Source organism: Buceros rhinoceros, unplaced genomic scaffold, assembly GCF_000710305.1.
Source record: "Buceros rhinoceros silvestris isolate BGI_N320 unplaced genomic scaffold, ASM71030v1 scaffold6353, whole genome shotgun sequence".
In the NCBI taxonomy this organism is placed as follows: domain Eukaryota; kingdom Metazoa; phylum Chordata; class Aves; order Bucerotiformes; family Bucerotidae; genus Buceros; species Buceros rhinoceros.
The window spans coordinates 3295-17430 of NW_010405265.1; the positions used below are offsets into that span (position 1 = coordinate 3295).

Sequence of the window (14136 nt, forward strand, 5' to 3'; positions counted from 1 at the left end):
TTAGACAATTAAATTTCAGCCTACTGCAAAATTTTTGGACACTCGGTTAACACACTGACACCCTGAAAAGACTGCTGTTACCTTTCATGCCATACATATAAACTCCAGCATCAGCACACATTCTCTCCTGCAGAAACAGTAACTCTCTATCCAGCAAAACTGTCTAAATCTGTTCTGGCAACAAACAGTAAGCATAGGAATCAAAATGTTAGGCCTCTTAACACAATTCTGAGGAGTGCCATGATAGAGCTGATTTTTACAAAAGGCATGAGCAAATGTGCCCACTTACTTAACAGAGAGGTTGGCTTATTTTTTTATGGATACCACAGTGATTTATTTACTTAAGAATCAAAAGATTAAATCTGATTCTTCGCCTTCAGATTGTCCTGATAATCATCATAATAGATTAAAGTTTCCAGCAGTAAGCAAAGAACAACAAAGATTCCTTGATAACGAGTCTCTTTTATATTCCTTTTTTGCAGGCAATCAGCAAATTCCATTTAAGTTCTTTAAACACAAATCAACTTTGAGGAACGTGACATTCCTCAAATTAAGTTTTTCCCTTGTGATTTCTTGATCTGGAAACCACTTAGGAATTCCTATTTACATGGTTCAATCTATTTATATCATAGTTTTATCACTCGTGCATTAAACTGCAGGTAGATAGAGGTCAGCTCATCTCCAGCTGCTAATCATCACACAAAGAAGCAGCATCTGTTTTTCCATCAACCATTACCTTGTACATTGTTCTATGAATGCTAGTTTCTTTGAAGCTTTTAGTTGTCTAAAAGTATAACTTCTGCAGATGTGCCAATGCAGATGTGTATGCAGAGTTGGGTGACTGTCAGAGAATCAACCACATTCTACCCATCTGTATCATGAGAGCACTTGGCAGGCAAGTTTAAGTCAGAATACAGCATCTGCAACTGCCTGAAGATAGCTGTTCTAGAAACTAACTGAAAAAATAGCCCCTCATAGAGAGAGACTACATGACCAAAGAACAGAAATCCATGAAGAATTCTTAGACTTTAAAGGAAAAGCATTTACAAATTTATATGTGATAGAGCAAACAAAACTGACAACTGTATTTCTGAAAGATGGTTCGTTTTGATGAACAGCTGGGAAAAGAGAATGATACATCATATTTTAGAGACCAAGATATACCAACCCTGAGAAAGCTTGGAAATCAATGTTGTTGCTTCAGAAGTCTCAGAAGACATTCAGAGCAGCCCAGAAGATTCTTAACAAACAGAGATCGCTTCTACCCATTCCAGCATCCATGAAACAAGCATTAATTATTTACACAACGCTGCCATCAATATGTAAGGGGAAAGTGAGCAAGTAAGTAAAAATACGTTTTTTAAAAATGAAGTTAATCTTTTAATTTTGTAACATAAAAATATCAAGACAAAACCACATATCTGAACTCACACTTAAATAGATGCCTTAGCAACTCATTTCCAGCTACACCTCCACTGATTTCAGTGGGAACTTACTGTTTCTAAAAATGTTAGACCATCTGGTAGACAGCTTATAAAAAGAAAAGAAAAACAGTATGCTGATAGACTCAGTAACTGTACTTGCATGTGAAAGTTTTAAAATTCTGCTCCACAAGTGGAATTTGTAGCCTCTGCCAGCTCCAAGCTGCCCTAGCTACACTGGTACCACTACAGCATGTCCAATGGGAAGCACATTTACAGCACAGGGAGACACCAGCATAGAAACACTAACAGACTTTTCTCTGACAAAGACGCACACATATCCACTCAAATGAGAACAGGGATAAACTGGTGGACAATTCCAAAGCCACAGTAATGACTCTACTTGCAGGCCTGTTTTTGTACTCCTTAACTCCTCATTGTCAATTCAGAAGGCAACAGCTTGTGGTTAGATGCACAAATGAGAGATTGATTAATTTTTGCTGCCAGGGTCAACTTGTAGTCATAGCAACAGGCAAAACAGGATGAAGAACAGAACGGTTCATAACAGGATCAAGAAACAGGGCTGTTTATTAGACCAAGAATGGGAAATTCTGTTATTGAGTTGATTTTTGCCTTAAGAAACTTTCTTAAAAGTTTTGAGAAAGCAATATAAAAAGAGAGAAGTTATAGAAAAGCAAAACCAGCTGAGATCAAAGCCAAGAGAAAAACATCCAAAATATGAAAGTATACAGTTTTAAAACTTGAAGTATAAATACTAAAAGTTTGAAAAAAAGAGGGACTTCTAACTCTATCTCTTGTCATTCTGGTAGAAGTTGCTTTCAGAATTTATTTTCCCCCAACAGCTACTCCCCAGGAAAGCTACCTTCATAACATTATTACATAGCAGCAAATCTGCGGGAGATAAGAGACTCAGCATTCTCTCAGTTTGTCTTGTAAATATAAAAAGTTGACTAACTTGTACCTAAAATATGGCTTAATGCCCAACCATATCTTTCAAAAAAACTCTTAAGTTAGAATCTGTATTTTTACATAGTCTGGTAAAATATTAACAGTTTACATAAACTGAGTCATTAAAAAAGCCGTTTTTTTCCCCATTCACATTGATGAGAATTAAAACAGTCTGAAAGATTGCCTTAAAAAAAAATGTATCCATCATATTCAAAACACTGCATCAGGAATCTAGTTAATTCCAAATTATAAATATAGACCAGGATCGCTTGCCTTTTTGTATTAGCAACCATGTACATAAAATGCTGTAAACAAATACTTACTGTACCATGGGAAATCGTTAGAAAACCATTTTTAACCGAGCACTTCCTTTTCTGCCACACTTTTCTGATCCTGGTTTAAAGCGGGGGGAAAAATGACTCAGTTTTAGTACATTCAGTATTACATTGCTTCAGAACTTAGGACCTATTTTTTTTTCAGTAGAATCCGGCAGTACTTACCCATCACTTTTCTTGTACAGACTACCATTTCGTTCAGTGCCATGTTCCTTGTTTCCCTGAGGCTGATGTAAACTGTAAGCTGTACTCTGACGAATCTGAGAATCCTGAAATATCCAGAAATGAAATTTGTAATTCCACACTTCCAACCAAAATATCCCCACTATTAATGAATTTCACAGCCTTTCCTTCTTGCTCTAATTCTACAGACCAAACGAAGCACATTTTTCCTCCTCATTGAGAAAGAATAAGAACGATTCCTTTTTTCAGAGGGTGCAAAAAACATTTGAGAAGTAGCCATTATCAGCACCTGCCAAAATCCTTTTACTTGCAAAAGCAAGTTTTTACTATTGGCCTTAATACATGAGGTTTCAAATCAAAAATTAATTGAGTAGCGGGCTTTCCAACTCATGCAAACACTGCAGTGTACAAACACTAGAGATCATTATTACCTGCAATTCCTAGAGCACTCTTCCATTGTAAAAAAAATTACATATATAAATTTGCAGAAGTGGTTTTCCTTGTGGAAACTGAGTCAAGTAACTGTCTGAGAAGCAGAAGAGACCTCCTGGAAACATAGTTCAGGAGGCATACAGGAAAACTGAAAAGTTATTTCCATAAGAATAAAAATTTAAGCCAAAATGTGCAAAAAAAAAAAAAAACAAGTGACAAGGATTAACTAAACCCTTCTACTAAACCCAGAACTACTCAGAGGCAGGACCCACTCCTCCAAGAGTGTAACTTCTTAATTTTTCAAGAACCTGATAATAAGGAATCTGATATGTCATGCTATACGAGCAGCAGTAACACGATGGGATGGACTTTTCAATTTATAAGTAACACTGACCTGTACTTACATTATTTATTGTTTTCTTTTCTACTCTCTTTGTTCTATGGACATAATACATCTCTGTTTTACATGGCAGATATTGTAAGTATAGTGAGGAAAAAAACCCCACAAAACAGCTCACTTAAATGACTGAGCTACTCTAAGCAAAAACTTAAGAACTATTAAGAAATAGACTTACTAATTTAATTAAAAAAATCTCCTTTGCTAAAAAGATGAGATGGTGTCTCAGATATACGAGGAGTACAGTCACAAGATAAATAATTTTGGGTTTTCAGAGGATACACATGATAAAATACAGTGACCTCAATAGTATGACTAAAGAAGATAGTTTGCCTCTAATTACAATTAGATTCATACACTTCATTAGTCTAAGTATAAGGCATCTCTGGATATAGACAGAGGAAAAAAAAACAGTGAAAACCAAGAACACACCTGGACTGTGCTTTTCCCCAGAGAATGCCAGCTCAAATGGAATGCTGCTCCATTACAGGCTCCAGCATCACATTCTGCTCCACAACTACTAATTCAGCCAAAACTGTTCAGGATCTTCCTCAACAGCAGTGGCAACACATTATAGGTCTGAAAAATGATGGCAGGAACAGAGCTACCCCGCTCTACACCCCTGTTCAGCCTGGAGTAATGCAGAACTCCATGCTGCAGGAATTCAGGCATATCCTGAATACAGTACTGGAAGCTCAGTGATCCTGAGGAGCCGAGGTCAATGGAGGCAGCAGCACTCCTTGGTGCCCCTTTTCAGCAAGAAGCAACCTGCCCACTTCTCTGTTACTCAGCTAGTGCTCTAGGAAGCCATATCAGGTATCTACAACATTCATCTTTTAAAACCACTACAAAACCACCACTGTGCGTGGTGTCCTTGCCTGTCAAAGCATCCCTTCAGATTTAAACCAGTCTGTTTATTGTTCCTCTCCAGCCTGTTTACTCAGAATTGTTCGGTTTTGCACACTGGCTGCCCAACACAAAATCAGAACATTTAGAAAGAACTCTTGTCACTGGTTAAGAACTGCTGCACGCACACATTTACTGACTTGTGAAGAAAATCTGATCTGACACTGTCTATTGTGTCCTGCCAATGCCTTGATCCCTGCCTCCCATTAGTCAGTAAAGGAACTCCATTCTCAAGAAGATTAGAGGCCTTAAAGGAAATTAATTTCAGTTCTCCACATTCTCAATTATGTGAAGATTTCAGACGACCTCCAACACCTGCCTGTAGCACCATTCCCATTACTTAAGATGGTGTTGTTACTTTTTGTGCATTATTTTCTGCTGCATTTCAGCTGCCTCCCTCCAGCTGTTGTTTACCCTCAGCTGCTGTGTTTGGCCTAGCTAGCAAGCCAGTAATACAAGCTTCCTGCCTTATTTCAACCAGAGCGGAAGCTGTGGTAGCTGATGTGTATTTCCACACATTCATTACTATGAACAGTATCTTTTAAAAATTTAATACTATTTCATGAAGAAAACTTAAGGACAAAGCAAGGAGATGTTCAGTTTTAAATCCTTGGTTCACACCACATCCATCCAAGTGTCCAACATGATTGCCAGATCATGGGTCTCCACAGCTCTCAGACAAGCAAGCTCATGATTTTGATATAGCTCCTTACACACAGGATGCCATACCACAAATTACCATCACAATTAACATCCTTCCGGGCAATTTCAGCATGCCTTTTCCATGTGCAGGCTCCCCAAAGGATCTTAATTTATTTATGGTTTGCCTATTCCACATTAACAGGAGTCCAAATCACAGATAACAGGGTCAGACCAAATGGCCTCATCGGAGAAGGAACAATGTACATTACCATGGGAGGAAACGGATCACTGCAGGATACAGGACATACCTAGCACAGAGTATTGTAATTTTAAATATCTCTTGAACATAAGATCAGAACAGACTAAAGTACACAAGCCTAAGAAACTGAACTTTGCCCACTTTTATCAGCTTTGAAATGCAGCCAGGCATACAAAAAAAAAAGGTGAGTAATTTCATTGCAGCATATTTACAGCGAATCATTTCACTGACCATAAAGAGATTTGAAATTATTTCTTCCAAGGTCTTATAAAGACTTACTGACTTCTAAATCAAACTTAATAGCATGGCTAAAAATGAAAGAAATGTGAAAGCAGTGTTTCTTTAAAGACTGTCTGTGACTACTGATAAGAGAGATTCTAAAAACCTATTTATTAGCCCCATGATTCGATCAGATCAGATCTCTCCATACAAGGTGCTTTAACTTACACATGGTAAATTTTGGCTAGCCATTCCACAGCTCCCATGGAGCAGGATTTTAGACTGTCTGGATAAGCCTGGTGCATAAAGCTGCCAAAAAGCCCTTATAGCTCTCCAAGAGCCTGAGCTTCTCCTGCATTTGCAAGATCGCTGCAAGAGGCTATTTCAGAGATCCATCCCTTATCTATTACAGCCCCACAGAGCCTCCAAGAGATGTATCTGCCAGAACTCCCTGCAGGCAGCCTCTCCTATAGCCTAGTTACCGTAATTTTTGTCAAGAAAGACAATATTTATCCTATTTTGCAGTGGCCTAAATAGATTATAGATTCTACCAAAGAAGTAGAAGAAGCAGAAGCAAATCTAAACACTACAGTAACACTACCTTCAGAGACGGCACGGCAAAGAAAGAAATGAAGGCAATACAACTCTAAGGTTGACCCTAAGAGTCGTAGAAGCTCTACAGTTTGAAAAATAAAAGTTTAAAAATTACGGAGGTGGACACACAATGACATTTCAAAAAGAAGTTTCAATACAAACCAAGTTTGAGGAAGCTCTGAGCAGGAGGAAACTATGCATAAAGGCACAACAAAACAAGGTTCACTACGAGTGTTTGTGTCTTTTTTTTTTTTTTAAACACAACAGAAATAATATTTGTCAATGTTCTATTATTTCATACATGAAGTCCATTTTAATTAAAAATACGTCTATCTTCAAAATCTTGCAAGAACATCAAATCAAGCAACTGGATTTAATTCCCAAAAGAGAGTGCAAAGGAAATAACCGATTTTCTTACAGCAATTTTCTCTCCCAAGAACTTTTTTTTTTTTTAATAAAAACAAACAGAATAGGAGGAAAAAAGAACCAGTCTTTTCATACCAACAGAAAAAAGTTCAGAGGAAAAATCCAGTTTCTTGAAATCTGAGTGGAAATCATGCCAACTATTTTCATTAAAACATAGTAATAGCACTTACTCTCCTAGACTTCGGTCACAAAATGTAAATGCATTTCAAGAAAGGAAAAAGAAATCAGTTATAGTAAAGGAAATTACAGTGCAACAATAATAATATTAGTGGGTCGTACAGTAAATCATACCAGGATTGTTTGGCATCCCACTGATTAATTGATGTTTTCCAAAAACTTGAAAAATAATTATAGTACTTGTCATGCTCTGCAGGCAAGTATCTGTATCTAAATTTGCAGAATTAATGAATGAATATAGCATAAAGCACTTTTTACACTTAGATTTTTAAATGCAACAAAAATAGTACCAGGAACAAATCTATGTTTATACATTTTTCAGACTGTGAAAAGACGTGTGCTCACATCTTCCATACACATTTAACACCAATATAACTGATAAACAGGTAAACATAGAGAAGCAACATTTCCAGCAACCACAAAACCCAACTGCTTCTATTATCCCTCTCAATCAAAGACCTGAATGAAATACAAAGCCTGCTAATGCATCCTAAACAGCAAAGATTCCTTATTGAGAGTAGCCAATCAATGGTGACTTGGAAGTAGTCACCACTTCCACTAAGGATCACCAGTCTTTCATTCCACAGAGCTCAAATTTCTAAGTTTTTAGCAAATGCACCCCTCAGTGAGTCCTAAATACCAGGCAAAACATAAGAAAGTGTCTACAAACTCTATGGGACTTTGTACACAATGGTCATTACCACAAACTTCACATGGTAAGAAGCTGCACCTCAAAGTGAAGAGTGTTTAAGACTGTTCAAATACCTATCAGCAAGTCATCGAGTAACAGAATCGAGTAACATCGAGTAACAGAGTTGGAAGGGACCTTTAAAGATCATGTAGTCCAACCCCCATGACGTGGGCAGGGACATCTTTCACTAGGTTACGTTGCTCACCAACCATGATCTAGACACCAGCAAGAGCTAGGAGTCACCATAACCTTTAAGAGAAGATGAAAGCAAGACCAGAAAAGATCAAGGATGTCTGAGCTCTACAGACTAAACTATTTCATTGCGATCCCTTTCAGACGGAGAATCTGAAAAGGGGGAAGATGCCTCATTCATCACTTACACAAAGGAAGCTCGCTGGCATTTATTTATATGAAGAGGAAGCACTAGCAATCTGAAACAAAAGTAGACCCAATATTTAAGATTAGATTACACAAAAGATGCTTGCTTCCAGATCAGATTTTGTCAAATAAAACTACTCCAGAATTCTTTAACAGCAATCACAATCAAACCTCAAAAAATAGTTATTTTTTAGATTGCTGAACTGACCCACTCTTGCATGTTTGAAAACTGGCATCTCACAGCAGAGTGGCAAACTTAACTGTCATTTTCACAGATGATGACAAGAGGTGCTTTAGGATTTGAAGCTCAGTTTTACATCATCTTTATACAGTTTGGAATGTTACTGTGAGAATGTGATTCTGTGACATGATTCTACTAATTGGGTCTCCTCGATACGGCCAAAGTTCTTCCATTCCCAGTTTGAACAACACAGACACCATTGTCTCTTGGTTCACAAACAGTGCACTGTTTTAAGTATTTTTCAATATTGGTAACAAAATTAATTTATTTTGCAAGAAGTTTCATATATTTTTAGTGGGAGTTAATTTTTTTTAAAAAACCCTGCCTTTGTCAGAAATGTTCAGTCAAAAAGAATGTGAATAAACCAAAGAAATTTGATGGCTGATAATAGTTAAAATAACTCTATTTCAAATACTCCCATTACATTAGAAGTAATTGGGTATTCCAAAGTTAAACCACCTCATAGGCTCACCTCTTTCTGATCAACCTGCAGTGCTGATTTTAAAATATCTCTAAGCTGTGTTAATTGTCTTCTTTCTTCATCTTGTGCTTGTTTAATCTTGAATGAAGAAAAACACAGGTTAAAACTAACATTATTATTTCTTTTCAATGCAGTTCTTCCAAACCTGCTATTTAATTGATTCATTTTTCAAAAAAATGTTCAGCAAGAATGAAAATACAAAGAGATAAGATAATGTGATCAGTTTATTTTCCTTTATATCTTTGGAAAACTTGATAATGGCTAGGATGTTGTTGGGTTAAGACTTTGATATTGTCTCGTAATGTTCTTGCTTCCTTGCGTTCAGTTTGAAACCGTGTGTTATTTTCCACTTAGTCAGTAAACATTTTAGAGCAAAGACTGTTTTTCTAACATTTTACACAGTGGGCTCCTGAACTGAAACCAAGGTTTCTGGATATAATACTAAAAAAACTTTTTACTCAAAACGTACTTGACACCTTAAAATGCTGACTATTAAAGCAGTCAGCCAACCTCAACCAAAATGATCACGGTTCTACTGCAAAAATCTAAGTTTACAATACAAATGTGAAAGATCGTTACTCACTGTATAAAGATCTGTCGAGAGTGTTTCAATTGAAGGCTTGAGGCTTTCAACTGCTTTTAACCCATCCTGAAAGAAACTTAAAAACAAAAAGCAAATGGTTATTAAACTTTATTTTGTTTAAATTTTGTTTAAAAAGTTGCCAAAAGAAGATGTGCATATTATTATGCCATTCCATAAAACGAAAAACATTAAACACTTTTTTTTGCATCTTTGATTGATCCACCTCTTTATTTCCATAATAGCTTATTCTAACATGCAAAATCCTCAATTAGATTCAGACCTGCCACAATCCACTGCAACCTATTTTCCTCATCCTCACCTCAAATACAGGTTCTCATCCCACTTTTTGCACGCCCAGAACAAGCAAAAGCTCTAGTAGATATAAAATAATTGTGCCTTCTTAGAGTCAAATAATTTTGTGTCTGATGCAATCTTCCTGCTAAAGGAAAAGACCTTTGTTTCCCAAACACTAATTATGGCCTATATGCAAACTGAATGCGCTACATTTTTCTGTATCATATGTATTTTTGTATTGGCACAGCAATGTTATCTAGGCCAAGTGTTCCAGCTCTTGAAAAAAGCGGAATTTAAAAAAAAAAAAGAAACCACAACTACACATACATGTGATTAAGAATTCCTGCACCACTTGCACCAGAAATTATTTTCACTCTGGAATCAGACATGAAGAGACCACACATCACAGCCTTGATGTTGAAAGCTTAATACATGAACAGAGTAGATGAATGACATACTACAAGTAAAACCGATTTTAAAAGCAACATAGCTACAGAGGGGAAAAAACCTACATAGGTGCAGATCAGTCTTTTAAGATGAAAACTAACTGATTTGAACAGGTTCAACAGTGGCTTGTTCACTAGCTATGACTTTATTGCTGTATTATTGATCTCTAAGACTACCATAAAGAAGTACATCATTCTAATGAGAGCTTTGTGGTTTATTACTGAGTCTTCCAATTAATTAGAGTGATTCTTTCAATATAGTTTTATCCTACTGTGCTCAAGAAAAAAAAGTTGCATAAGCAGAATTAATTTAGATCATTGCTAGATACACTCAAAAAAGCCCATTGAAACTAACAGACCACTAACTAATTGACCAAATTAAGAGCTCTGTTTCAAGAGTAGTTTATGAAATATGCCAAGTTATTGTGCGGTACTCCTTTGGAACAGACAATTATATTCTATGGGATTAGATCAACCTCATTACACGTTTTGGAATACAGTAACAAAAGCAATGACTAATCTATGACAAAAGCAACTTGTTAAAAGACATCACTGAGAATTTATTTTGAAATCTAGAAAAGTGTTATGATGTCAAAAGTTTAAAAGAAAACATTGCTCCAGATATTATGTAGATATAAAGAAACTAAAACATACTTGCACTGAGCATGAAAATACTTGATCAAGTTCTGAAGCAAGTCCACTCCTTTTTTAATCTTGATTTCATTGACTTTCAGCAGGTACTGTTAAAACAGTAATTCACAAAAGTTAATTATTACTGCTACAGGGTTTAACATTTTGAGTTATATTTCAACATATATTTATTTTTACATATTCAACATACATATTTAACAGTTGCAGATTTAGAAGACCTGAAAGAGAATGCATCAAACAGTGGCTTCAGTGACTGATCACACAAAAGCAATTGTCACTGCTGATTTTTGATACCCTATGGAGACACATCACTATGATTAGTTCAAGTTGTTAAAACATCCTTCACGGCTCCCAGTGGAAACATAAAAGTGTTTGCGTAGTAAGTTTAGGAACCCATTCTTAAACCTAGGAGCCCATCTATCTCACTAGCTAAATTTGTTGCTAAATAAATGTCATTAGGGAGGAAAGCAGTTTACTCAAAAAAGTGAGGGATTATTTTAACCATTTTTAAATCTGCCTTCTGATTTTATCGTTTTCTCTATCAATTCCTTATACACAGTAATTGCAGTAAATTACAGTTTAGCAAGAGATTTTTAAAATCTACTTTCAAGCTAAAAATAAAAAGTGTAATTGGTGTCCTTTTCCATTAGGCACAATCAAAGTCCATGTGAAGTGACAGCTCCTCCCCTGAATGCCATACCACAAAAGATGTCAGCCATGCAAGCAGAAGATTGACCAAATATTTACAGGAGTCCTTAACTGTCCATTAAATTACAATTTTTAACCCCTGCTTAGACAGTGGTCTCCAAGCAAAGGAGTGAATGTCTTCTTAGCAGTGTCCTAAAGCGTCTTGTTTTCCTTTAGCTGTAGAACACTCTAAATGTTTTAAACCCACTAAAATAAAGATGTATCCAAGTGCCAGCTTTCAATGTTGCAGGTTTTTTAACAATGTTTCGGGTGAACCAATGATTAGTTTAAATGTAGAAATGTGCAATGGATAGTAATAGTTAGAAGAATCACCTCTCTAGCTATAAATTTAAAACACAGCTCCAGGCATCTGCCATTCATTTCACTTTCACAATTTATAGAGGACTAGCCTGTACTTAGAACTTCACACTTCTGTTTGACTATCAAAACCAAAACAAAGTCCCCTTTCATGACTATTCAGTGGTAACCATGTATAAACTTCTTTTTCCCAAAATCCAAAGAAATACAGGATACACTTCAGCTATTCCACATTTAAGGTAATTTGATTCAATTTCACAGACTTCACCCTGCATTTTATTATCACTACAATTGACTAAAGTGAACTCCTCCTTTACACAGGAAGAGAGAAGCATCTGTTTCTGGAGCATACAGATGAGCAGTTAGCTGACAACATCCATATGTCTATTGGGTACTCAGATCCCTTCATGAGTTTTGAATACTTCAGTCTGACTCCATATAGGAATGCTAATCTTTCCTACTAAGTAGCAGTGCATGCAGTTGCTAAAAGTGATATTTAGGACAACTGCTGTTAAGCTACTTTAGGTATGAGTCAAATTAGCTCTGATCACTGTAATAACAGAAGAAACACCCATGGTGCATTTGAGTTAATGCATAGAAATAATGAATACAGCAACTTGAATTCACAACCAGAAAACGTGACATGTCCTTAACAAATAAAACCAAAAACATTCACATCAGATTTAACATGCTGCAAAATCACAAAGATTTCAAAGTAAAAACATTCTGAACCATCTTGAAAGACAACTAGTTTCCATCCTTAGCACTTTTTTTTCAGCACTGGCCCAGTGTGTTAGCCTGGCGTCTCTCCCCATAATAATGCAACAGCTGTCAGCATAGGGAACAATTCTGAGAATGATCTAGGGTTTAAAATAACTTACAGTGTAGTAGCAGTGTAAAGGTTATTATAATCTCAGTGTTTAATTGAGCTTTGCATTATTTATTTATTCTGCAATTTGTTAAATGATTAGAAAATACCTAAACTCCCTGCAAAGTTAAAACATCAGGATAAAAAAAGAAAAGTGTTTTAGGAAATGGAGTCCACTAGTAACTTGGCATTTTCCTTTTACATGACCGTTGCCATTAAACAATTATGTTTTTCAAAGTTTTCCTAAAAATATTAGAACAATATAAACTTCACAATAAATCATACCTCACACATCTGTAACTGGAAGAACCTTCTTTCCTTCTCCATCTCTTCTGCAATTTCAGCTCCACTTATTTCTGTACGGATCATCCCATGCAGCTTAGCGTGCTCTTTTTTCTCCTTCTCTATTTTAGTGCTATAAAGCAAAGAATCAGTCAATGAAGTGAGAAATCCATAGCCTCTCAGGAAATCTGATTATTCACGAAGTTTATGGACAGATGCAAAGCCAAACTCTTGTAGCTTTGCATATGACTTACTTCCAGATGACTTTTAATTTGATTAGAAATTTGACAATGACTGAAGATCAGCAATGACATACACTAGCTGAAATCTCATTCAATCATCTGTTAAAATAATGTCCTAACAGATATTCCTAAAGAAGATACGAAATGAGAGGAAGATACTAAGTTCTTGCATTGAAGAAAAAAAATCCAGAAATGAAATAATAAATTTAAATTGAAAACGTAGGAGGACGTTTAATCCCAACTGACCAAACACTGGTTAACAGAGTCAATTATGTCACCAGATTTAATGAGTCTTGCCTGTCATCAAGTCATCTTCTATATATACAGGGTTTCCTAAGCTAAAATCGCAGCTGCCACCTCTACTTGCTACTGAGTCCGTTGGCACTGGGAACGGCAGCCAGCCGGCTGCGTTGCAGACTTCAAAGTCTGCTAGACCAGCTGTCTAAAAGTTTCCATGAACATTTTTCAAGAGCTCTGAATAAAACAGATTCTCCTGCAGAATGTAAATGAATAACCAGTGCCTACCATACAGTCTAACTACCCTAACACACTTGTGCATTTGTTACAGCTATTCTCCATGCTATTCCTAAAGGCAGAAGCATAATTACATTTCACAGTCAGACAAGTCTGATATAAAAAAAGAATTAATAAAAGAAAATACATCAGTGTTTACATTTTTGGAGAAAGACTTTTAGTTTCCCACTTGTACCATTTAGAAGTTGAAAAATCTGGAAAGAGCTTCCTGTGGAAATGATATACTCTTTTGAACAAGAGGAAGCATTACACAGCAATACAGGAAGCAGATGAGAGAAACAAATATCACATGCACTGTTTTGCCTCCTCTTGGGCAGTCAAGTGTGTCTCAGCTCTCTCTCTGAAAAGATGACATGTCTCAAGTGCTCTCTTAACCTAATGTTAACATTTGCCTAACAGTTTATGGGAAAATGTCCTAAATGGTCTAAGGACTTCCAGTCCACAATATAATCTGCACTTACACTTCTCAAGAATGAGGAA

General features: G+C 36.2%; 1 protein-coding gene across 1 annotated transcript; it reads right to left on the bottom strand.

The window, feature by feature from the left end:
- Positions 1–2890: 2890 nt before the first annotated feature.
- On the bottom strand, positions 2891–13013 carry LOC104491264 (arf-GAP with SH3 domain, ANK repeat and PH domain-containing protein 2-like; the record flags this gene model as incomplete). Its single annotated transcript, XM_010133650.1, has 5 exons — positions 2891–2994; positions 8743–8829; positions 9335–9410; positions 10729–10814; positions 12884–13013. Coding segments are annotated over 5 exons (483 nt in total), but the record flags the coding sequence as incomplete, so codon positions are not given.
- Positions 13014–14136: the final 1123 nt, after the last annotated feature.